The 27,069-nt window shown below is 46.2% G+C and overlaps 1 protein-coding gene across 2 annotated transcripts in view; it reads left to right on the top strand.

The window, feature by feature from the left end:
• The window catches only part of SMC6 (structural maintenance of chromosomes 6), a 602,788-nt gene that overhangs the window by 188,026 nt on the left and 387,693 nt on the right, over positions 1–27,069 (top strand). For both annotated transcript variants that reach the window (XM_086926302.1, XM_086926303.1), the window contains exon 13: positions 14,292–14,456. In XM_086926302.1, the coding sequence (XP_086782428.1) occupies positions 14,292–14,456 (165 nt within the window). The remainder of the gene's footprint in view (positions 1–14,291; positions 14,457–27,069) is intronic.

Here is a 27,069-nt window from a genome sequence, read left to right on the forward strand (position 1 = left end):
GAAGAAATGGGGGAAAAGTTGAGCAAACTGCTCTTGTCTAAATCTAAATCATGCTCTTGTAGAGCGATGCACGGAACTGAATCATCATTAAAAGCATTAAAAATATCCAAAACTTTAGATTTAAATGTAGCTGCCATATCATTAGAGAATTGTTGGTTCCCCATCCTACCCGGTGCATTAGGTACTGTAAGTTTGGTGATAATAGCCAAAAGTTCTTTAGAGGAATACCTTGCAGATTCAATCTGTTTACTAAAATAATTACTTTTTTCTGCAATCAGTAGTTTTTTTATAATTTGTTAATGTCATCTTATACACTTGTTTATCTGAGTCAAGATAGTTCAGTCACCAGTGTCGTTCCATACGTCGACAGTGCTGTTTTTCCTTACGGAGCAGATCAGAAAACCAAGGTGCCGATCGGAGTGGTCCTATTACAGGATAGTTTTTTAATAGTAACCGCAAAACTGACCGCCTCAGAAATGCAGTTCGTATAGTTTGTGACGGCAGCGTCCACATTATCTGGAAGTTGCAGGTAGGAACCTTCCAATTGAGTGCGAAGGACTTTTTTGTCCACTTTACTCCATGTTTTACAGAAGGTAGCAGGTGGCTTCAAGCTGTCCAATGTTACTACTAGGAAGACTAAATCTAATAAGTGAATGATCAGACCATGATATAGGAACAACATCTTTAATCCTTAGCTCATTGGTAGATGAAAAAATTCCATCCAAAGTATGACCAGCCGCATGGGTGGGTGGAAATACCAGTTGAACCAATCCAGCCGCCCCTAAAGTGTCTAACAACATGATCGTCTCTTTGTTGTTTAAGTCCTCCAGATAAAAATGTAAATCTCCAAGAATGGTAAAATCTTCATTTAATAGAGCCGCTTCTAACATAGGGTCAAGATTGGCTAGAAAAATAGCTCTCGTCCCCGGAGGGAGATATAGTAACATGCCCTTGAAAGTCAATTTGCAAAAAACTGTGTTTTTTGCGCTTGAAAGTCAATTTGGCACTGAGTTTGCATGTAAATTGAAGAGCCTCATAGTACGAGGTGGAAATTGGGTGGATATTAACTACAAAACAGTCTCTAAAAATAATAGCTATTCCGCCTCCTCTTTTAGAAGTACTATCCACTCTAACCGCTCTGTACCCCACAGCGGTGGCAGTAATAAAATCAGGATCCGAGCCCGCATCTGCCCAGGTTTCAGTTAAAAAGCGGATATCCAGCCCCAGTTGTCTATTATTTGAGCTATTTCCTACCTGTGCTTTCCCAAGGACCTCACATTAACAAGCCCACCATAGAGTGTGTTTATCTCCTGAGACTTCTCCCGGTCATAGGTCTGGTGAGTCAGGGATGCATCTAAGGCTGTGTATCCCACCTCTAAGGAAAGCGAGAACCCACAACCAGCACACCTGCTACTGTGTCCCGACCCTACCAGGCAGCAACCCTCCCTCGTTTGCATAAATGAAAGACGCTCCCTAGCTGAGTAGTTAATCAATTTGTTCGAAAGACGACCAGCGTCTCGGGGGCGGTCCAGGCGCGGACGGGCGCAGACGGGCTTGCCTTAGGCGCGCCTTTGGCTTGCCTTAGGCGCGACTTTGGCGTGCCAGCGACGCGCGTCCGCTGCGCACCCACACCATTGGAAGCTAAATACTGTCTTCCGGAGGATGACTAGACTGCGTTCTACCGGAAATGGTACTGGGGAAATGGAACCGCCCTCCGCTCAAACGGCACGTCAGCCGTGGCGGACCGGGGTCAGCCCGATGAGTGCAGCGGCAGATTGAAATGTGCAAATAGGCAGAAGCAGCAAAAATACAGGTAAATTAAAAACATAAAAGTACATTCCAAGCATATATTGTTTAAAAAGATTGCCAAGAAATACTAGGGAGCGTCAAAAGCAGAGTAACAACAAGAGGTGTGTTGCGCTTGCAGGGCTTACTTGAGTCCGCTGCGCACCCGTACCATTGAAAGCTAAATACCGTCTTCCGGAGGACGACTAGACCGCGTCCTACCGGAAATGGTACTGGGGAGAAGGAACCGCCCACCGCTCAAACTGCATGTCAGCCGCAGCAGACCGATCAGTGCAGCAGCAGATTGAAATGTGCAAATAGGCCGAAGCAGGAAAAATGCAGGTCAATTAAAAACATACAATTACATTCCAAGCATATATTTAATAAGGCATTCACCTCAGTATGTGTATTTGCAATGTGAAGGACGAATGTCTCGCACGCAGATGTAAAGGGGGCTTCCTTCTAGGACAAAAGAGCTCTTATTCGACTCATCTTGTTGAACTCTGCTTTCAAGGTCGGGATAGAAGGCCAGATGGAACCATCAAGCCCCCCATGTGGAGGAGGAAACAAGACATTCTTACAGCAAACTACAGGCTGGGAAACCGTAACGATATAAGGAATACCAGCTTACATACCACAACAATCCTCATTATTTAACAACAAATAACTACAGTTTGCAAGCAATGTGAATGTCGGTGTAATGACCTGGACTGGAGTGCCCTTTAAAACACAGGCAAAGTTTGGTGCAAGTACTCCTGAGTCTGCAGTGAGGAATCAAAAATAAACGTGACATCTGGGGATGTCAAGGATGTGGCCCATTGTATCCACCGAGGGTGCAAAGCTTTGGAATTCGGTGCACTGGCTTTCGTCACTGCCTCCAAGGCAGGATACGGAGTAGTAACTAAAATTCGTTTTCCCTGCGACATTGCATGTTCCTGAAGAATCGCCATTTGCACTGCTGTCAACTTTTTCCACAGTGGAAAACCGCAACTCAGCCGAAGTGTACAAGTGTGACTTGTAAGCGATAGAGACTGTGTTACTCTCATTCAAAGTGAGGTACGTGAAACCCTCCACCCCTGGCACGATTCTTATCACCAGGTTGGTGTGGTTATCACGAGTCGACAAGAATTTAGATTCAAGTAGGTCAGCCTGCAAAGATTGCAAGATGGCTGAATGTTCTGGCAGCCAGCATGATTTGTAAAAATGTGGTTGTATCAACACATAAAGCTGCTTGATACGCTGGGCATATTCCGGAATGTAGGTACGACCGAAATTTAAAAATACCCAGTAAAGAGTGTAGCTTTGTCAATGTCGTCGGTTCTCGCAAAAGTGCGCATGTCTCCAGGAAGTGAGGAGCTAAACCTCTACCTTCATTGTTGAGCTCGTAACCCAGGAACAACACTGTGTACTCTGCAATGTGGGATTTAGCAAAGTTAAATTTGTAGGATATGTCCGCAAAACGGCAAATTATGCGTTCTACACGGCACAAATGCGGCCATAACTCGTCGTCTGTGAGATTAATGTCATCCACATGCGAAAATGCATCTGCGTCGAGCCTTTCCGGGAGAGAGACAATGCGGGTGGCATTCTTGTTGTCTATAGCCAAACAAAGGAATTGGCGCTGTTTGCCACCACTTGTAAAAGCCGTCCATTGACTACTAAGAGAGGACAGATTATGGGCAAAAAAAAATTGGATATGTCAAGTCTGGTTTTGAACCTTTTACGCACGAGACTATCCACAAGAGCAGAACTGTGAGTATTCTGCACCACGCACGTACGACAATGTGAGTTTAAGTGGCGGTAATCCAATACCAAATGGTACGAGCCATTTGGCTTGGTCACAGTAAAAAGTGGGTTATTCATCGGAGACACAGTCGATTCAATTGATATTCCAATTGTTCAAGAATTTCCGTAACGGAAGCCTTTGCTTCTCGCAGCATGGGGTATGGTTGAGGCTGTGGCATTGACCGCAATGGAATCTCATGTCGAGGGGAAAATTTGTCCTATCCACAATGAGTATGGTACAACGCTGGTGCAAGTGCCTTAGCCCAATCTTCTGCAAACTGCAGAGTCTGCTCGTTCGGCACTACCTCCTCCCCATGCGGAGCAGCTTGTCAAAGGGTGGGGGCCAGTCTACCTCCGCCAATAAATTATCATAGGTAGTTGTTAGGACTGGCTATAAAAGTTTTTTTTTTCGGAAAATCTATCTCACCTTCAATCACTAGGACAACTTCATAAAGCCTGTCAGGGGGAGCCACTCTAGTGTCAGCTGTCTACACTACAACGAAGGTGTCAGTCGCTGTCACCTTCAGTAGTGGACGCAATGCCTCTCGAACTATATTAATCTCCGCCGCGCTGTCCAGTAGCGTCCGCGTCCATTTCAGATTCCGAAGCGGAGTTCTCACTATCTTTGGCATATCTCACTCTTACTGCAGCAACTTTCTTCTTCTGAAACTTTGTTTTTGGCCTTGGACGCTGTGCCTCATCCTGCTTGCCTTTTCCGTCAGCCTTACGAGGTTGCTCACGGCTATGTTGGGCACTTTTGACCTCTGCTGCCGCCTCCTCCACCGGTGGTTGTTACCGATGTTTCCTGCAAAGAGCGAGGAAAACGTTGTTCAGGAACCTGAAACCTATCAGGTAACTTAATAGTACTGCAGTGTCGCAACTCATATGTACGCTCAGCAGGGGCAGGTGTAGGTGAAGTAGGAAGGGGCCCCTGTTTCTGTGGCTGTTTCCCCTGTTTTTTGTTCTTACTCCGATTTTGTTTCTGAACTTTTGCGCGGTCATCTTTATCTTTTATCTTTAGCTTGTTGAGTTTGCTGCTGGTTTTCTTTCTTAGCGAAAGGCCTAACACCCAAATTTTTTTACGGCCCACGGTCTTATAAGCCTCCGTAATAATTTTCGGTGACTGTCGGGGTTTGTCGGCGCCGGATATCGCGCAGAGAATTAGAGACCTAGAAACTTACTGCATCCCCCTTGACATTTTCAAGGACGAGATCACGAACTATATCAAACGCTCCCACGAGTCTCATTCCCAACTCCACAGCCGCCTGTGGTCCATGTTCATCCTGAACACGCTATATCACAGACGGCAGGACAGTCATTGACTGGGTGCCAAAGCACCTAGTGTAGACAGCCGCAAAAATCACACCCCAAGTTGTACATTCATTTTCGTCTGGCACTAAGTCTTTCTGCAAACTAACTCTGAGGATCCTGTGTTTTTCCATAGGACTAGTATTCTGGAATACTGCTTAATGTTGGTTGAATTTCTCGGCAAGCCAAAATTTTAGGCATCTCTTCCTTTTCCAGGGGACGCTTGCCCATGACTGCATTAACCATGATGGGACTAAGCTTCAGCCCGTCCCCGCCAACTGGATGCGCTGCACCACCCAGGGCCCCACCCGGGAGGTAGCGGGAAATGTAATGAACCAGACCCCTAATAACTGACACGCAGAATCGTAAAAGGGTCGCTGTTGGGGAGCTGTTAACTGCCCCGCCCTCGGATGCGCGGTGTAAGCAGCTAAAACAGGCCAAGTAGCGCCTGGGATCGACAACGGCCCTTGTCTGACCGCTGTAATAATGTGTGGGAGGGCGCTATTAAACCAAACGGCATGCTGCCAAGCAGAAATCGGAATGTCCACTGTCTGATATGGAGCGTACGCAGCAGGAGCATCAGCAGGGGTGTATCTCTTGAACGGGCTCCGTTCCATAATGGATCGTCGATAAGGCCTCTGGCGTCGACCGGGCCTTAGTGCTGAATAGCCACGCGGCTCTTCTTGACGTCCGGCTCGAAGATAGAGCTGGAACAAGTAGTGGGCACCGATCGCAAAGACCATACCGACGATAACTAGATGCCTTCTGGCCAAATATAAAGTTTTCTATCGATTCCGAACTTGAGTTAACAAATATACATCCGAACCCAATGGCGGAAAAAAGACAAACTGAGGATGGAGAGGATGCCCATGCGCACTGTAGTCCAGGGGAGGAGCCACCTATCTCCTGATACTTCGAAGACTCTTCCAGGACAACAATGTGCAATCATCCAGACCCAACACTAGACGGCGATCTATGCACAGATATGAATGTCAGCAGCCCTACATGCCAAGAACAGATGCATACTGGTAAGTAGCATATTCGGTACCAGCATCTACCGCGGGAAATGTAACCCATGAGTAATATAACTCAAACGGGTAAGCCGTGTCAGCTGAGACTTCAAAAACCACTGCGTGTCCCTGTAATGAAACAAGGTATTCCTGCAAGTGATTCCGCACAGCAACCCAACGGTGTGCTGGGATATCAACCGCATATATATAGAAAAGGTGGTCCTAGACACAATATTTTTAAAAACAATACGAATGATATAAGTATTAATTATTCACAGTAAACAAATAGTCAGACATAATCTGAAAAAACAAAACAAATGGAGATGTATTGTTAGCTAATTCTGCTATGAATGCAATGAACCCAACACAACAGTATGAAGGCAAATTATACTGCAGTTTATTTACATAATCATAAAATTGAACAAGAGGAAAAAGGGAAAGATTGGTGCTCAAGTGATGAGAAGAAAAAAGCTATAGGCAAAGGTTTAGGATAATTCAGTGCAACAAGGAAATATTTTACAGTGCACATATAAAGCCTACCCATACAAAGTATATATACACTATTATACAAGGGGACAAGGGAAAATTGGTATAGGCTTTTTTTAAAAAAGGGGGGGGATCGTCGACGTTTCGACCCTGGCGCAATACGGGAGAATCACGACCTCTGCTGCGGGTCTTCAGGACAAATGGGGCGAGGGGAGGGGGGCACCACGAAGGAACTGTGAAGGTGTCGCAAGGCCAGATCAGTTGGGCGGTACACCTCTGACTGATATGTTCAGTTGAGAATCAGTTGATAGAAAGGTGTTGAAAAACGAGCAGTCGATATCAATCGTGCCTAGTCTGGTAAAACAGTAGACATTTTACCGGTTGCTGAAGGCGAGGAAGAAGTAGGTTTAATTCAGGAGGACCTTTAATTAGTTAGTAGGTCACTGTATTCAATTCTGAGAAGCCGTCAGTTGAGGTTAGTGGCTCGTAACTGTAGGATCAGTCCGGCACATCCCGACTCTCACATCCGGGAGAGACCACGTGATCGTGTATTGTTTATAGCAGCTGGGATATCAACCGCAGCCATATCAATACAGTAATAGAGAAGTACATTGCAATACCATACTACAGAGGTGAAGCCTATTGCTCTAGCAGAGGTAATCCAGTCTGGTCAAGCACCTACAGAACCTCTATTACCATTCAAGGGTAGCCTCAAAGACATCCTCTTGGGCGAAACCCTGTTTGGGGCCACTAGTCAATAGGAAGGTTGCTCTGTCCCAATGGCCTTTGCCAGACGACCCTGATTTTCTTGTGCAACATTATACACTATAGAGCTTTGATTTCCTTGCGCAACATTGAACACCATAGAGCTTTGTGATGGCTGTGCAACCCTGAAAGGTAAATCAAAATTCCTTCTCCACCGCCCTTCCTGTTCAGTAATAGAGATATTTGGCAAGCTCATGTTTCCTCCTCAAGTCTTGCTCTGTGATCGGAAAATGCCAGCTGTCCTCTAGGCAGGCCCAAGTTTTACCAGCAGTTCCAGACTACCTCTATGTGCCCCTGACCCAATCATTCCATGACGGCCTTGATGCACCAATATTTGTAATATGCTCTGGCATGGACATGGCTGACTGATTAGATTGGATGATTAGTACTAGTACGTCCCTTCGGCGCTCTGCCTGGATAATGTCTGCGGCCTTCTCAGAAGATGTCCAAGTATCCCTGGTGGATATGCCATTTGATGACTAGTTTTTGTCAAGAAGGCAGACTCTGCCCTGGAATCTTTAAAAAGACACAACAACAAAAAACAGCATCCCAGCATTTCCCTTGGGCCTGTCTGCCCTATCTAGACTGTGCTATCAACAATGTAGCCCCTTTCAAGGCTACAGTAGGGGTTTTCAGTACCGCCAACATCCGACGCCACCACCAGCTCGGCAGGTCGCCCAGCCCTTTCATTGTCGTGGCTTACAAAGGCAGAGTCTAGGGCATATGGGGCAATAGGTAGCTTCGGCCCCCACCCCTCCAACTGCTGAAGCCGCAAAACCTATTCACCGTGTCATTTGCTGCATGCAGCCACCCAATTTGGAGGCAGGATATGGCTATTCCTCCAAGGATGGCAAGCCTTTACGTTAGACAAGTGGGTCCTCCAAATTGTCTTTCAGGGCTACCCCTTCCTATTTATTTCTTCCTGGCACACTTTCCATTACCATCAAGGGCAGCTGTCGAGCACTCTCTGTCAGTCTTGCAGCTGGAAGTCCTGGGCCTGATGTCCGAAGGAGCCATAGAGAGGGTTCTGGCATCAGAAGTCCGAGCTGGTTGTAACTCCTACTGCTTTCTGGTGCCGAAGGAGGACAGAGGCCTTCATCTTGTTATAGATCTCTATGTCTTTCTCCGGAAGGACAAATTCAAAATACTCATGCTACCTCAGACCCTGCTTCTTCAACTCCCAGGAGACTAGGTGGTGTCATTGGACCTGCAGGACCTTATTTTCGCAGACACTACCTGCAGATCACAGTATGCCAGAGCATTTTCAGTTGACAGTGCTCCCTTTGGCCTCACCAATGCCCCCAGGGGGTGCTAAATAAAGTAATGGTGGTGGTCGCAGAACACTTTTGGAGTTTACGGGTCACTCGTGTTCCCCAAGCTGTATGATTGGTTATTAAAGGTGGACTCGCCCCAGGCAGTCAGCAACCACCTCCAGACGGTGGCCTAACATTGTTGAGATTCAATATCAAAGTGTTAAAATCAAACTTGACTCCTTCACAGCACTCCAATTCATCTGAGACATTCTGTATATGGTATGGTCCCATGCCTTTCCCAGGGAGCCAAATGCCTGAGATACTTGGTCCATGATCCCAATGTTTCAGCCTCTATCTTCGATCTCAGTGTGGATGACTCTGAGGTTGCTGGGATTGCAAGGTGCCAGATGGCATATGTGGGCTCAGCAATGGGACCTAAAGTCCCAGTGGACTTGACACAAGGGGAGTCTGTTGGATTGTATCTGGATTTCAAAGTACACTGTAAAAGACCTGCAGTGGTAGATGCTGTACTGCAATTGGGTCAGTGACAGACTCCTCTCCATGCCCTACCTGCATTTGACAGCAGTGATGGATGCATCACTTCTGGGCTGGGGAGGACATCAGGGAGAGAGGGAGATCTGAGGCCTCTGGTGTGTGTCTGTCTGAAGCTCAGCTCTACATCCGTTTGCTGCCACTCAGGGTGATTTGATTGGTGTTAAAGGCCTTCCTGAGAGGAAACCTAGTGCAGGCGCTCATGTTCAACTCTACCACTATGTGGGACTGAAATAAGCAAGATGGGGTGTATCGGGTCTAGTATCAGGAGGCTGTTCTCCACTGGAAGCGGCTGGACATCAGTGAATTTTCTTGTGGTGAGCCACTTGACGTGATCTCTAAATGCTAAGGCAGGTAAATACAGCCCCTGTTGCTTAGCGTACCACAAATCGGCTACACCGGGAGGTGGCATATAGGGTAAATTCCATTATTAGGGAGAACCCTGACTCAATCTTTTTGCCACTGTCTAGAACGCACAATTTCAGCTTTTTTGCGTGTTGGAGTTCCCAAAGAGGCTCTCTTTTGAAGACTCATTCCACATGGAGTGGAGCTCGGTACTCCTGTATGCCTTTCTGTCGCTGCAGCTCCTACCCCAAGATTTGAAGAAAATAAGGAACAACTGAGGCCAAAACATCCAAATTGTGCCAGGAGCATGTGCTACCTGGACCTTCTGGGTATAAGCATCTGTGTACACCAGCCATGGAGTCAGATTGGTGGTTTGGTACGGCACCTTCCTTTAATTTGTGTAACTTTTTGTTTGTTTTGTCCCTGGACCAAGAAAAGCTTGCTTTATGCACTGTTAAATGTTACATGTTGACGTTTTTGCTGTTGCTGTATCAGTCTTCATTGTTTAAATTGTCATTGTGATGAGATCTGAAAGGTTTGCAAGATTTGTTTCCACAGAGCCCTTTGGAATGCCAAAGTAGGAATTAACTTTGGTTTTTACTTTGCTGACTCCTTTTGAGCTGATGCCCAGTTTTCCATTATGTCTCCTGATCCTCAAATCTGTCTGTTTTATTGTCATAATGTCAGCGTGTTATGTGAGCAAGTTTCAGGCTTTCTGTTTAACATCCTCATAACACGTGTTTCTCGGATAAGCTAGTGATGAGCCCCGCACTTCTTTGCAAAGGAAAATGGTAACACTGTTTCATGTCATACAGGACATCACCCTTCCAGCACTGTTTGCTCCTCCTCATCCATAAAAAGATTAAGAGACACTAATGTATGTGCCCCAAGAGAGCACTCTGTTTATACATTGATCACACAAAAAAACATCAAGTAGACAATCAGCTCTTTCTGGGGTTTGCTGGTTCAAAGAAGGGCGAGGTAGTACAACCATCTCTCAATGGATTGTGCTCTTATGAAGATTTCCTACGCATTGTCTGAGAAGCAACCTTCAAAAGGACTACTCATTTTACCAGGGACAAAACTACTATCACTGCATTGGCACACTGAATACCTTTTATGGAGATTTATCAGGCATCTCTGCAGGCGTCTCTACATATGCTTACAAAGTACTACTGCTATGACAATCTGGTCTGTCTAGATGGAATTTTGCCTGCTCTGCCTTGCATGAATCTTGCCTTGCACCTGCAAATCGATCTACTGATTGATGCTGTAAGTGTGTAGTGCGCACACCTGAAAGGCCGATCTACGAGGACCCTTCAGACCCCCTCTAGAACAAACCCTATATATAAACATCCTAGACGTCCTGGCAGTCAGAGTAGCCATGGAAGTACTCCTACTACTTATCTTGCACTAAAGAGTGCTGGTAAGATTGAACAATATGACCGCACTTTATTATATGGGAGTTTTGATAGAGATTTCGAACTACAGATTTTCTCTTTTTGACTATTTCCCAAGGCGTCAGACTAGATCCAGTAACTCTGTGCGAAAACAGACTCAATGTTGCTCATTTTTGGCATGCTACCAGCTCCCTCTGGTACTTCTACAGGCCTCCTGGACCCTAGAGGCCTCCCAACTGGGCTGCTGCAGGCAGGTCCCCCCTGGAGCCAGTTGGGCTCACTGGGTATGACAGATGGCACCATGCAGCTACATTTTGACGTCATTATGCTCCGAAAATGACGTTTTTGCCCTATTAAGTCACCATTCACACACTCCAGACACTGGGCTGGTTTCTTCTCATGGCCCTGCTACAGAGGAAAGTCACTCATTCATAATAGTGATGTAAAGGGCAGCAGAGGTGCTTCACATAAAGCTTCCTACTCAGGAGTTCAAAAGTAAGTTATTGACCAAGGTACTGCAGAATGGCCAGACTAGTTCTGACACACTTTTCCCCTTTATTGAGACACAGAACAATACCTTTTTGGGAGCTTGGTCTAAGCCTTATTCAGGAGCCCCAGCTAACAGTTAGGTCGACTTATGTCACCGTTCAATCCCAGGTGACCCATACTTCCTCACCCAGAACCCCTCAGCTGAGAATCTTGTGTCTCACAGGCCTCAGCCGGTATGGTGAACCCGAAATTGTTCCTTACCACACCACCTGACAAGGAATCGACTAGGTTTGAAACCTTTTATAAGCAAGTTTTGTTTTTCTCCATCAGCCTACCCCAGTGTTCAGTGAATGATAGCTGTCTATTGTGCAGGTATACCCATGCCTTTTGGGACTTAGAAGCCATGTCCTGGCTATTGTCCCTGAGGAGGCCCATATAATTTGTGTCCAGGCCGTCATGATGCAGCAAAATTCACGATTCATTCTGGATTGGACACTATTTTATCCCTTGGTATAGCCATTGGCACCAATGTGGCCCTTACCAGATCTGCTTGGGTGCAGGTTCATTGGCTTTTCAGGCATTGTTCAAGCTAGCATGATGGACATGCAAGTCAGTGGGTCCAGACTTTTTGAAGCTAGACCAGACTCTGCTCTCAACCGGTTTGAGCAGAGCCACAACGTAGTCCCTTACCCTGTCTGACCCCTTTCTTCAAACACATCAACAGTTTTTCCCCATCCTTGGATTCAATAGGGACCTTCAAAACTGTCAACAAATGCAGTCAGTGCTGTAATACCCTCAGCACTTTGGCAGCTACAGTACCCACTACCCACTGACAGCAGGGACAATGGGAACAGCATGCTGTACAGTCTTCCACCCCCACAGGCTGATACAGCCTCGAGACCTGTTTAGTGTGTGTCCTCTTTGGCACCCATCGACCCTGTTGGAGGCAGGATCTAACTTTTTCTGCCAGGCAATAACTTCAGACAAGTGGGTCTTTTTCAATTGTTCATTGAGGTTACGCTTTACCATGCTTCGCCACTCTGCTGCACCATCCACTATCCTCAGAATGGCTAGCAGGAGTTAATATGTCCCCTTTGCAGCAGAAAGTGTTGGCTCCTTTGGCCAAAGGAGCCATATGGAAGGTGTCAATGCTACTTCTTGGTGCCGATAGACGATTGAAGGATCTGTCCCATCTTAGACCTTTGCCCTCTCAGTGCCTGCCTGTTGAAGAATAAATTCAAGATGGTCACCCTGACACTGGTCTTGTCTGTCCTAGACTCAGGAGACAGGATGCTTATTTTCACATCCCCATCTTGCTGGGCTACAGGTGCTATCTCCATTTCAAGGCGAGGCAGTAGCATTTCGGGTACTCTGTGCTGCTCTTGGGCCTCACCAGTGCCCCTTGGTGGTTCGGGAAAATTTTGCCAGTTGTCGAAACACATATTTGGAATTTAGGGATGCCAGTTTTCCCCTACCTGGACAACTAGCTGCAGAAGGCGGGCTCACCCCAGGCAGCCACGATCCACGTCGTGACTCCGGCGAACCTTAGAACACTGTTCTTTCCAAAGTCACACCTGACTCTTTTGCAGATGCTCCTGTTCATCTGAGACATTCTGGACTGGGAGCAGTTTCGTGCCTTTCCTCCATGTCTCACTCAGTTTTGGAGTTCATTGAGGATAACTGAGGCTGCTGGGTCTGATGGCCTGCTGATGGTCAATCATACCTGATGGCATATGTGGACTCTGCAAGACCCAGTGCCCACAGCACAAGGGTGATCTCTCTGATCAGGTCCAGATTTTAGAGGAGACTGCAAAAGACCCGCAGTGGTAGTTGCTGGACCTTGATTGGGTCAGCGGCAGACTCCTCTCCTTTCCCCACCCAGAGCTGACAGTGATTTCTGATGGATCACCCTTGAGTTGGGGTGGCCACCTAGGGGAGGTGGAGATCAGAGAGGTATTTGGTCTCTAGCGGAAGCTGAACTCAACATCAGTATGCTGGCGCTCAACGCCTTTCACTTGGCGTTAAAAGCCCTCCTTCCATCCATCCGTCAAAGGAAGGCTGATGCAGGTGCTTATGGACAACATCACCATGTGATATTGCAGCAAGAAGGGCTGGGTGGAGTTGCTTCTCTGTGCATGGTGTATTATTCTCCAATGGGGCTTAAATGTGGTTCTTACATTCCTCATATGTGATCCTTTCGAACCTCTGCTTAGATGTCCTGTCCAGCTAATTACCCCCAAGACTAAGTCTTTCTTGGTTGATATTGGCACAGCGGGTGAGCGCTACAAACCCTCTTTGTCAACCAACCATACATCTCTTTTTACCCAACAAGAAGGTTCTACGAACCCCAGCCTCCCTTCTTCCAAAGGTAGTGACTTCATTTAATCTAGGACAGACCAATAACTTTCCAGTCATCTTTGTTCCAGGACAGTTCCGAGAACAACTGATGTCAATGCATAGATAGGGCCCGCGTGTTCCTTCCAAAGCAGAGCAACATCAGCATGGAACTGCAAAGCACCACTTGTCTGCATATAGGGTTACTGCTTTAGAATTGCCTAGATGCAGTCTGTCGCCTGGGGAAATATTCAAAAGATGAGGAATCTACTGTTTGAGTGCACCATTTTTCTCCAAATCTTCTTGGGAGGAGAACCCCCCGAACCCACTAGTAGCTGGTCTGAAAAAAATTGCCAGGGCTGCTTTGGGTTTCCAGTGTGGCCCAGCACGCCTCCTGTAGCAACTGGCACAAATTGTATACTGGAGGCACTAGTCCGCCCCAGATTATAAATGAGTTATTGGTATGAATTCCACACGTGTACTCCTAACAGGCAGTATGCAAAATCTGGGTAGCTCAGGAGGTAGTTGGAGGACCCTGAGAGGTGTTCTTATGTGGTTATGTTTCAGAATCAAAATTGTGTATCATTCTAGTCGTTTATCGATATAATATGTATACTTAGTTGACGAATTGAAAATATGTAAGATTTCAAATATGTGTTAGTTGAAAGAATAGCAGTCTATTATATAAACTTGTTAGCCTAATTGGGTTGCACCCTTGTAATTTGTTTTTATTTATTTAGTATTATTGTTTTATTATCGTTTTGATTTTTTTCTCTTAGCCTTGATCAGACCTCGGAACCAGAAAAGATGGAAAGACTAAGAAAGATTTCTCAGTTGAAAGAGCAGCAAAAGACCTTGCTAGATCAAGAAGTCACAACTGTGGAGCAGATGAACCAGTTTCAACAGGCTATATACAAATACAGAGAGGAACACAGCAGACTCAAGTAAACATTTGTTACTTTTTTTGGGACCAATTGTTTTTCATTGAAATATAAGCATTGATGTTGTATGTGTAAGGCACAGATACAGACCTTTTTCTGAACAGGTTTTGCAGATTTCAACAATTGAATGTACTTGAATATTTTTAAACTTAAGAAATGTAGTTTAGCATTCTTTTCAGGTAAACATTCAAAATCACCCTGGCATATGATATCCATTTTGATTACCTTTCTCTGTGGTGCCACCAGCCTTTAATTTTTTTTGCATTCATATTCATTGCCTGTTAGCGTATGTTGTAATATCTGTAACATTTTTGATCATTTTTAATTCTGCTCTTAGCATTGCATAAAAATTAATTATATTTACCAAAATGTTGTATTTATTTAGCTATCCCAGCATTGTCTATTTAATGAAATCTTTCTAGTTCGGCTCCCTTTTTAGGTCTTGTGGCGATTAACAGCGCGTAAGCGCGGTCTCGCCAGAGACCTATAGTCAGCGGCACAGCTTTCCAGGAGACAGCACCTGGCCGCGTGATTTTCCTCTCCGAGAAGGCGATCGGAGCGGGCCACACGCTCGCGAACGCGCTCGCTGTGGCCAGCTGCTGTCTCCTGGGAAGCTCTAACACCACACACACATGCGCATACACAGAGACACACACACACACACACGAGCCCCCATACACGTACGCACACATACATACAGAGAACCCCTCCCACCCCCGCCGTCGCACACATACATACACACACATACACACACACACACACACACGCACACACACACACACGCACACACACACACACACACGAACATCCCCCTCACACCCCACTCACCAGGTTCTTCTCGCGTGTCCCTCGGCAGCCAACGGGTCATTCTGGGCAACAGGCGGGGCCCGCAGGGTTCTCCACGAGCGCCCTGCTAGCTGAGATGCAAATCTTCTGGCGGGCACAGGAGCGCGGGGTAGGCTCCCGTCTGCTTCCTGTATTTGTCTGGCCCGTCCCATCCCAACAAAGGTTGCCTGGCTTCCTGTTGAAGCCGGGCTGCGGCGGTGAGTTTGCTTGTTACAGAACAGTAAATACAACCCCTTTGTAACCAAGTGCTCCCCCACAGTGTAACGTGCTACTTGTCCAAACAGCACCTCAGCATCCTAAAACGGGGTATGAGGCCCTATGTTTTGGCAATTATAACACAATACAATCATAGATTAAATGGGCAATGAAACTGCAACAAAGCAACTCGTGTTTGCTTCAAGAGATACTGTCGCAAAGATTGCAAGCTACTGTAAAACCACTGTCTACCACGGCTGGGTATCGAGAGTTACGAGCTTGCCAAAAAGGAGCCGGTTTACGAGTAAGTGACATCACAAGGGGCATACATTTTATGCATTACAGCTATCATTGCTCACAGATCAATACCGGGTGGGCTGAATGAATTCCATTCAGAAAATTGCTTACAATTCCACTAAGTGAACACCTGATAAGTCACTGTCATTTAAATGCTGATCACACATTGCGAGAAACGGAGAGACGTGTTCGGGCACACTCGACACACGGCGTTAGTTCTGTGGTGGACAATTTCCGTAGAAAACATTATTCAGTGTGCTTTTAGCTTGATAACTTTGTCCGATTCCGAAACATTTCATATGTCATGTAATGTGAAAAAATAACGATAGAAAAAAATGATTTGTTCATCTACATAACGCGAACAACGTAACAATTCCACATTGGCTGAGTTATAGCCAACAAGAGGGTTCTGAGAGCAGTGCACAGACGCCGAGAGGCGCGAGCTCAAGGTCACTGCACACCGCAATGCATACTCACTTAGGAGCACTCATGAGATCACAAACCCCTATGGAGTAAAGGATAAATCATAAATTAGATATTGATACAGCAGTGGGCACACATGGAGTGCAAAGCAGGGAGGTAGGAAACCCAGGTGGTTTGTGGAAGAGGCTGGCTGCATGGGTGAAGGATATTAAACACTCAGGTGATGGAGCTGGAGGGGGGGGGGTATGTTCTCTCCTCCCACCCAGATTGTTTTCCGGCCTGCAGTGGCACTTTTCTCCACATCAGTGACTGCTTACCACAGAGCAGAGATTTAGTTGGAAGAGGGGAGATTTAGTTGGACGAGGAGGACAAGCGCTGCCTGCCCCTGCTTCTTGGCGCTTGCAGTTTTCTATAGCGCAACCTCGACCTGAAGTATCAGAGCACTTTACATGAGCACCAGCTGTGTTACAAATGGGCACATTCATTTGTGCTATGCAGGGGGGAGAGTAGGTGATTTGCCCAGAATCACAGGATGTTGAGCCGACGCCGAGACTCCAACCAACCCGGATCCTCCACTCCGAAGTCGTCCACTCTGGTTTTTACGCCACATCCTCTCCATGTGTCTGTGCGGTTATACTCTGCTGCCATGAGGCGCTCTGAAGTCCAGGCTTTTAACCAAGCGATGAGTGCACGAACTGGAGCTGTGGGCATGAGAGGACCAGCTTAGCACTTCCCACCCGTGAGGAATAGAGTGAGTAAGGGCTCCACCCCTCCTGGTGACGGTACCTGGTGCATTGAGGGCAGAGGTCAGGGCTGCAGAGCGCCTCCTGCTGGGACAAGTTACAAACTCATGCAGCCCAGACTTTATTCATGTTTCACAGTATCAAAGTGGCTTAGTGACATGTTTTAGGTCTCGCCTGTCGATGCGCATGCGCATCGAGCAAGCGAGAGTATTGGGACTTATCCACTCTTTATCCACACTGCAAGGAATCGTGGCGATTCCTTGCAGTGCCCGTGACTTTTAAGCTCAATGCGCATGCGCATTGAGCTTAAAAGCGCGTGCACGTCCGTCTTGTTTTACCCGCTCCGCCCCCTCCCCTTCCCGCCGTGTCGCATTTCTCCTCCCCTCTCCCCTCTCTTCCCTCCGTCTTGTTTATTTTACCCGCTCCGCCCCCTCCCCTTCCCGCCGTGTCGCATTTCTCCTCCCCCCTCCCCTCTCTTCTCTCCTGGCATTTAGTTTCTGTTGTAGGTTTCCCTGTCGACACGATTTGTTACATGGCTACGGTTTCCTTCACGCTCTTAATTGAATATTTTGTCTGGACATGCTGCGTTATCAGTTTAAGCTTTCGCATTTCAGAGCAGATGTTTTGTGTTCGTGCGATTCTTATACTTTTAGCCAAGCTGGTTTCTGGTAGCAAAGTTGCTGGCGTACATTTTTTCCATATGTTTGCGCATCTGTCACAGACTCGCAAATTATGTTTCCTAACCAGGTATAGTTAATCAGGCAGTTTTCTGATGTGTGGCCATTTGGTTATCCTCAATCTGCTTAGATGTTCGTTTATTTAAACCTGAAACAAGCAGAACATAACCTGACTAAAATAATCTTCTAGTCCTTTAGTATAGTGTAGCTTGGATTCAGTTTGTTGTATCCGTCCCCTTCCCGCCGTGTCGCATTTCTCCTCCCCCCTCCCCTCTCTTCCCTCTGTCTTGTTTGTTTACCCGCTCCGCCCCCGCCCCCTCCCCTGCCCGCCGTGTCGCATTTTTTTTAAATCCCCACTTCCCCCTCTTCATACTGCGTACAGGATGTTGTTCACTTCATCCACTGCACTGATCTATAAGGCTCCGTTGCCCACATACATGTGGAAGCCCCCTCTATCCTTCACTCCCCGCCTCAGTTTCCGTCGACCCTGAACCCGCCCCCTGATGTGTCCGTGTCCAGCATGTCTAGCTGCCCTTCAGAGATGTTCGTCTTCACGTCCTTGGCTCTGTGCTTGGTGCGGTAGGTGTTATTAGGAGCGCTGGAGTTAAACAGTTTGTCATGTGCGGCTTGTCATAAATAATATGACTAGCTGGCTTCCATCTTTTCCTCTGATAATATCGCGGCCCCTTTTGGACGAAGCGTCCACGCAGTTGATGGATAATTCAGTGGATTTCTTTTTGGGCCTAAATATTTTTTCTGAGAATCGTAGGTAGAAACTGCTGTCCTATTTCAGAATACTCTGTCCGATGATCGACTGTGTCAAGTGAGCGCGGGAAAACTCGATGTGCCTTTTGTTAATTTACCCAAGCAGTCTATAGTTACGTTTGTTGTTATGACATGAGCTACATTTTTTAACAGCTGTAAAGTAGGCTACATTTTAGAAAGAAAGAGCTTAACTTCCGTATTGTAATAAGCCTGATTACAGATGATTTTACACACGCCACTCCATAATCTAAGCTTTTGCTTGACAATTGTTAGGGTGGAATTCTGTACGAATGTAATGTGGAATAATCGTTTCCATTGTTACAGCACTGCAAAAAAACACAAGCGCTTTTTACTTATATACTGGCTTGTTAGCCAACGCCGTGGTTCTTGTTTGTCTACTTCAAAAGGATGGAATGCTAGGCAGGCCCTGTATGGATTTATACCTTTCACCTACAAATATTTGGAGAGAGCGTTTAAACAAACTATCTCGCATGCTATTACCATATGTTTTGGTAAACACACCACTGCAGCAAATTCTTTCAGTTCACTGCTGTGCTTGAAAAAAACCTTATCATCACCGGAATGCACATAATAAAAGAGGGGCACCTTTTATTATAAGTGTGCACATAGACTTTTTTGTGCTAAGTGCAAATTGCAACTTTTCAATAAATATTTTACTCTGAGTGATAGAAGGGGCTCTGTTAGTAAAAAGCTGTTACGTACTTTAGGATGCAATTTAATCACTTGTTGAGTAACATTTTAAACCCCTCACCCTCCCTCACCCTCACCCACCCTCACCCTCACTCACCTTCAACACCTCACCCTCACTCACCCTCACCCACACTCACCCTCACTCACCCTCAACGCCTCACCCTCACTCACCCTCAACACCTCACACTCACTCACCCTCACCCTCTCTCACCCTCACCCTCTCTCACCCTCTACCCTCACTCACCCTCAATACCTCACCCTCACTCACCCTCACTCTCACTCACCCTCACTCTCACTCACCCTCACTCACCCTCACTCACCCTCACTCACCCTCACTCACCCTCACTCACCCTCACTCACCCTCACTCACCCTCACTCACCCTCACTCACCCTCACTCACCCTCACTCACCCTCACTCACCCTCACTCACCCTCACTCACCCTCACTCACCCTCACTCACCCTCACTCACCCTCACTCACCCTCAACCACCCTCAACCACCCTCAACCACCCTCAACCACCCTCACTCACCCTCAACCCCTCACCCTTACACAGTGCAATAGGTCTCGGAGCATTTGAGTTAGAGCTTTTAGAAATGTTTATGGCTTTTTTTTTTTAATTCTTTAGCATTGGCTACAGGAAACAAAAATGCTAAAGATTTACAAAAAAACCCATAAACAATTCTAAAAGCACTAACTCTAATGCTGCGAGACCTATTGCATTTCCAATGCTTGTTTGTGTGTTATCACCCTCCATGCCACGTGTGTCCTGCGCATGCGCACCGCTGCTCTCTCCTGCAGCCTCTTACACGTCTGATGCACACATGCAAGGCCCACATTTGTCTGTGCTCTGAACCGATTTTGGATTCTGATATAATGCCATCAATGTCTTGGTAGGTTATAAAGCGCTGGAATCCTGGAGTTTCTTGGTACTACAGAGGGCAGCAACATAATCAAAAATGTAAACTGCAGTGAACTTTAATCCATAACAAATGACTTTTATGAATGGAACCCCTTTGCTAAACATTAGAAGGAGCCGTCTCACCACTTCTTGTCGGCCAATAGCAACCCCCATGCCCAGCATACACAGAGAACTACACTGCTATGGCACAGCACTATTAATTGCCTGCATTCCTGCCCCTACACTGTTACCCCGCGGTGCAGCCTTAAGACAGTGGCTACATTGCCCGTGCCTGCCCCGCAACACGTTGTTCCTGCCATGGAGGTTTCCCACATCCGGGTGCAGTTAATAAATACAGGGACCCAAAGATATGTGGCATCAAAGAATAAGAACGGATGTGGTACAGGTAGGCTTTTTTTTATTTATTTGTTTTCACTTTTATATAGCGCAAACTTTACCCGCAGGTATCAGAGCGCTTTACATCAGCATGCTTATAACAAGCAAGACTAGCACTCTATATTACTGCCAACTTTGCTTAGCATAAGCAACAGCTAACCATTCACAAACAATGTTTATATACCAATTGCAAATAAAAAAAAATAATGAATGCAAAGCATTGTCATTTACAATGCCAGTAACTCAAACTTTAATGCTGCGAGACCTATTGCTTTGTAAATGCTTTTTATGTCTGGTAATAGAAAACTTTAGCTGTTTTAGCAATTACTGAGATATACACTCAAACACACCCCCTTCTACACATATACTGTAGGGGCTTTTGGTCAGCCTTTTCAGCCATTGCCTTTTCTCCAGAATTTAGTACTGTGGATCAGGAAAGTAGTCCTTCAGCAGGAGCGTGTTAATGTTATTAATGTTTTGTTGTCTGTAGTCTTTTTCTATCTTGTTCTCCAGTATTGGATCTTTCATATATTCACTTGCTTGATTCATTCTCATCAAAGTGAGAGTCCCACGATAAAACTAGAAGCCGGGCATAGCCAACTAGTGGTACAAAACATTCACTTCAGTATCTTATTTTTCTTTCAAAAATAACCAAACTCCAGCCATTCATGTTGCAGCACCCTGTAGAACACTCCCCTCTGAGGTTTCCTTCCCTCAGATTTTCTACTATGTTGTGTGATGCGTGTTTCCTTGAGCTCTGCTCTGTTTATCTAAATTTAACTCCTTCAGAGAGTGCCTATTGGTTATATATGCACTCTGTCTGTGAAAATAACCTCTATTGAAGAGATCTGACTATGCAGGATGACGTTTTTTTTAAAAACAAGACTATTTTGATCTTGTGGAACATGTGGTAAGAAGAGGCTCCATTCAGAAGATCCTCACAAGGAATGCACTTACCCCCTTTACCCGTCCCATAAGGTAAAGGAATGAACAGTTTGTCATACGTTTTTTTTTCCAAAGCCCAGAAAGATAGGCGGGGGTCTAACACTGTGGCTTCAGAAGTTTAAAGCCAAAGACACCCTAGTTTCTGGTGAAGAAAGTGAGTAGTCTTCAAAATCAGGTAAAAAGCCACATAACAGAGAGAAATCTTAAGGTCAGCTACATCATGAACCACCTAAAAATGCTTTAAAAAAGACCCATCATAGGTCACCAAGAGAGCTTTGCTCGTGTACTGAGCACTCTCACAAACATAAAAAAGAAAGAATGTTTCTTTTGGAAAGTCAAATTCTGAGCCTGCAAAACCTTCTTCCAAATTGGCTTTTTGATTCAAGGAGCCTTCCATTGACGTCATTGTAAACCTTTATATCTACAAGAACCTCAACTACAGCTATGAAACATCCAACGGCAAGTTTGACAATGACACTGCCAACTAAGAAAGTTGTTAATTACCACTGTTGATGATAGGAGCAATAACACAGTTGCTGGTGAAACCGCTGATTCTCCAGTATTAGGGGTGTCTTTCATAGATTCACATGCTTGAATATTCCCCGTCGTCGAAGGGGGATGTCCCACGGTACATAAAATAGTAGTAATATATATATATATATATATATATATATATATATATATATATATATATATATATATATATATATATATATACATACATACATATATATATGGAAAATAACTATAAATATATAATTATACATATGAAACGTAATACGTATGATATATAGAAATAAAGTTAAAAAGTACCATAGAACTAAAAAGGCCCATAGAAGCCTTAAAGGGAGAATTCACATTAGTAACATATCAGAGTCATTATAATCCACATTCCAGCCAATCAGGCAGTAGCACCCTCTAGAACCTTCTCCTCAGAAGCTCAGGCCCTCAGATTTTCTACTGCACGTTGTGTGAAGGAAGTCTCCCTGAGCTCCGCTCAGTTTTTGTCTACTTTCATTGCTACTTCAACTTTTAAGATGTCTTCAACTAAAAAATCTTTATTCAGGCCATGTTCTTTTTGTGGAAAGCTTCTCCTTTTTCATGAAGATCCTCACAGTAAGTGCACTTACTGTCTTTATCCGGATCATGAGGTCATGAACTGTAAGTTCTGCAGGACTTTCTCTTCCAAGACTTTGAAAGAGAGAGAGGCTTGTCTCCTTCTGTGGCTACAGAAGTTGAAGACTTCAGATAATCCAGCTTCTGATATGGAGAGTGTGTCTTCATTCCATTCTAAGGCCTCTCCTAAGCATGGGTCAGAGACAGAGATGCCTTCTCCTTTTCTGAAGAAAAAGAAGCTCGTCGACGTCTCTAAAACGGTCTCCCCACGGGATCTGCCAGCCTCTACGCCTACGGGACCTGGTTCTCTGGCGTCGCAGTCCCAAGCTGTGCCCTCGTCATCAAAAACAGCCGCCGGCTCGTCGACTCGTCCGTCGACGACTACGAGGTCAGTCGACGCTGTACCAACCATGACGACATGTTCAATGTCAACAAAGACTACGACGTCTACTTCGTCGACGACTCTTCCAGAGGTGAGACCCATCTCCTCCATTATTAAAATCTTGTCGACCAACGCCAAACCTGTCTCGTCGACTGCTATGACTAAAAAGCATTCGTCGGCGAAGCCTTCGTCGACTCGTTCCAAGTCGACGACGGTCCCATCTTCGTCGACGACAACATCGTCGTCGACGGTGAGCAGCCCGTCGATGGTGACATCCTCGTCGTTGGTGCCGTCTACGCCGACGATATCTCTTTCGTCAACGACTGCCTCGTCGACGGCGAAACTAATGACGATGGCATCCTCTTCGACAAATCGTCGATGGCGTGAAAGTCTACGTCAACGAAAGATAAAGGGAAGACACTGCCACCGTCGACAGATCCAAAACCTTTGTCAGCGGTTCCCGCTTTGACAATACCATCTACGATTGCCTCGTCGACGAAGCACCATTCACTGGCTACTGCAACTACTTTTACAGTGGTAACCGCTTCAGTGGTCAAACGTGCAGCTCCACTACACTTGAGTCCTATTACTAGTGGTGCTAGTCTTCCAGCACAGCTTTTTGAATCTGCAGGAGAGGACTCTGATGATGGTTCTTATGTGGATGACGTTTTTAGTCATGCGACCAGTACCTCTGAACTTAATATTAAGTGCCAAGACGATGAAGATGACGACGAGGAAGAGGGGAGCGCTTTTTTTCCCGTCCATGTCGATCAGCTTGATGCGCCTCAGGAAGAACCCATGACGCAAATACCGTTCTCCTTGGTGTCCATCCTGCAACATATGCTTGACGATTATAATCGCAGATTCCCTCCGTCTGCGCCCACTTCACCTCCTCCTCAACCTTCGACGCCAGCTTCAATACCTGCTGTACCGCCAAGATCACCGGTTCATCCCCAACCGGATACAGATAATGACGATGTGCATCAGGACACAGATCAAGATGACGATGATATCCTTGCGGATTGGGATAATTATAGGGCTCAAACGCTGTCTACACCACTGACGTCGCCCTTAGCTTCCCCGCCAGTGGACATTGGAAGTTTCCACAATCTAATGGTTCGTGCTGCCAAACGTTTCCATTTAACCTTGGAGGTGCAACAACAAGATTGCTTCCTATATGATTTCAAGGACCAACCTTTAAAGCAGACCCATACCATACCAATTATTGACTTTATTTGGAAAGAAGGTCTTAAACTTATGGAGCGGCCAAATTCCATCCCGGCTGAACTGCCACGTCTTGATAAAAAATACAAGGCGACTGCAGATTCGCCAGGATTCCTTATTTCACACCCAAAAGCGGACTCAGTCATCACGCAGGCGGCCCAGAAACGGTCACGTAATCCTGCCACTCCGCTGACTTCTCCTCCGCACCAGGAAAGGCGCCGATTAGATTCTATCGGGAAAAAATTCACCACCATGGCTGCCAAGACGGTTAGAGCGGCCAACTCCATGGCCATCCTCGGGAGATATTACCGTCAAATGTGGTCAGAAATTGCAGCTTTGGTCACACAACTTCGAGATTCCGTCCGAGCCGAAGCCCAGACATTTGTCCAAGAAAGAGAGAAGATCTCTTCGGAGATTATTGTTTGTGCTGTTGACATTTCTTCAACAGGATTCAGACAACTTGCTGGAGCTGCTGTTTTAAGACTCCAAGGCTAGCTCAAATCTACAGCTTTCCGCCCTGAAGTACTGGCGAGAGTTCTCGACTTGCCATACGATGGTGATTCCCTTTTTGGCAAACATGTCGATGATGCCCTGGAATCCAATAAAAAAGACACAGATACTGCCCGTTCCTTAGGAACCCTCCTATACAAGAAGCAGCCTTTTCGGGGAGCACGTGGCAGAGGCACCTCTTCAAATTTTCGTGGCTCCTCACAGTATCGTTCCTATGGCGACAACAAGCAGAGGTACAACTATCAGTCTCAAAATCGCAAATCCGATTCAAGACCTTATCGGAGAAAAAACAACTACAGAGACGGTACCACCTCTAAAAAGCAGTCACTCTCCCAGTATACAGTGTTCTCCAACTCTGAAAATTAGAGGTCGAATCTCTCAAAAGCTCTACAATTGGTCACATATCAATTCGGATCGTTGGGTCCTAGATGTTATCTCAAAGGGACACGTTCTCGAATTCACAAAATTTCACCCCAACAGCCCGCCCTCGGGCTCGCCCCCAGTTCGTCTGAAAGAACTGTTGGCTCAAGTCAAGATCATGATACAAAAAGTTGCTGTCGAAGTGGTTCTTCGAGATCAACAGGGCAGGGGTTTTTATTCCCGTTTCTTTTTAATCAAGAAAAAGTCAGGAGAGTGGCGCCCCATTCTGGACTTATGAGCCCTAAACAAGTTCATCAGATCACAAGCATTCTGAATGTTAACTTTATTGGAAATTCTACAGTACCTCAATCTCGGGGAGTTCCTATCCACTATCGACCTCCAAGATGCATATTTTCATGTGCCAATATTCCACAAACGCAGAAAATATCTCCGCTACACTGTCGGATCGAAGCACTTCCAGTTCAAGGTGTTGCCATTCGGCCTTTGTTCGGCACCGAGAGTTTTTACAAAGGTCATGGCTCTGGTCGCAGCTTTCCTTCGCCTGCAGGGCATTCAATTTTACCCTTATCTAGACGATTGTCTAATAAAGGCTCAGACATATCAAGCATCAAGTCAACACACTCAGACTTGTCACTTTTTCGCACCGTGGGCCTTTCTATCAATCAGGAAAAGTCTAATCTTTGTCCATTTCAACAGAGAATCTTTCTAGGAGCCTCGATCGATTCTCGTCTGGCACAGGTGTTTGTCTCACAGGAGCGACAATTTCGCATTCTCAACATGGTGACTTTTCTAAGATCAAAAAAATCAGTTTCAGTCCGGATGTTGAAATCCTTTCTGGGCATAGCCTCCTCTTGCATCCATCTGATTCCACATTGCAGGCTTCATATGAGTCATACAAGAGGAGTTGGACAAACAATGTCAAGTCAAGTCAAGTCAGATAATTTGTATAGTGCACTACATACCCAGAGGGTCTCAAGGCGCTTAGTGGGGAGAGGAGGATTACTTGTCAAATATCCACGTTTTAAGTTGCTTTCTAAATGCTAGGTGGTTCTGGGTAAGGCGAAGGTAGGTGGGGAGTGAGTTCCATGTTTTAGCTGCCAGGTATGAGAAGGATCTGCCTCCCATGGTGGTCTTGTTGATGCGGGGTACAGTGGCGAGGGCTTGGCTGGAAGAACGTAGTTGGCGGGAGGGGGTGTAGAAGGAAAATCGTGAGTTGAGGCATTCTGGTCCGATGTCGTAGAGTGATTTGTGTGCGTGGGTTAGCAGTCGGAAAGTGATCCTCTTATTGACGGGTAGCCAGTGGAGGTCTTTCAGGTGGCCAGAGATGTGTTCGTTACGCGGGATGTCTAATATGATCCTGGCTGAGGCGTTTTGGATTCGTTGGAGTTTCTTCTGGAGTTTGGCGGTGGTACCTGCGTAGAGGGTGTTACCGTAGTCCAGTCGGCTCGTGACCAGAGCATGGGTGACTGTTTTTCTGGTTTCGGTGGGGATCCAGCGAAATGTTTTTTTGAGCATGCGGAGAATGTTGAAGCAGGATGAGGATACGGCGTTGACTTGTCTGTTCATTGAGAGTGAAGAATCCAGGATAACGCCTAGGTTCCGTGCGTGGTTTGTCGGGATGGGTGCTTTTCCAAGGGCTTCCGGCCACCAAGAGTCGTCCCATGCAGAGGGGGATGTGCCTAAGATGAGGACTTCTGTTTTATCCGAGTTCAGTTTCAGACGGCTTTGTTTCATCCATTCGGCAACTTCTTTCATTCCTTCGTGTAGGTTGGTTTTGGCGGTGCTGGGGTCATTGGTGAGAGAAAGGATCAGTTGAGTGTCGTCCGCGTAGGAGATGATGTTGAGGTTGTGTTGGCGAGCGATGGCCGCAAGGGGGCTCATGTATACGTTGAAGAGGGTAGGACTGAGTGAGGATCCTTGTGGTACGCCACAGATGACTTCAGTGGCCTCGGACTTGAATGGTGGAAGGCGAACTCTCTGGGTTCTTCCGGTAAGGAACGAGGTGATCCATTCAAGTGCTTTTCCTTGTATTCCTATGTTTCTGAGGCGTTGTAAAAGGGTGCTGTGGCAGACTGTGTCGAAGGCTGCAGACAGGTCGAGGAGGAT

The sequence above is a fragment of the Lissotriton vulgaris genome, chromosome 6, assembly GCF_964263255.1.
Source record: "Lissotriton vulgaris chromosome 6, aLisVul1.2, whole genome shotgun sequence".
Classification (NCBI taxonomy): domain Eukaryota; kingdom Metazoa; phylum Chordata; class Amphibia; order Caudata; family Salamandridae; genus Lissotriton; species Lissotriton vulgaris.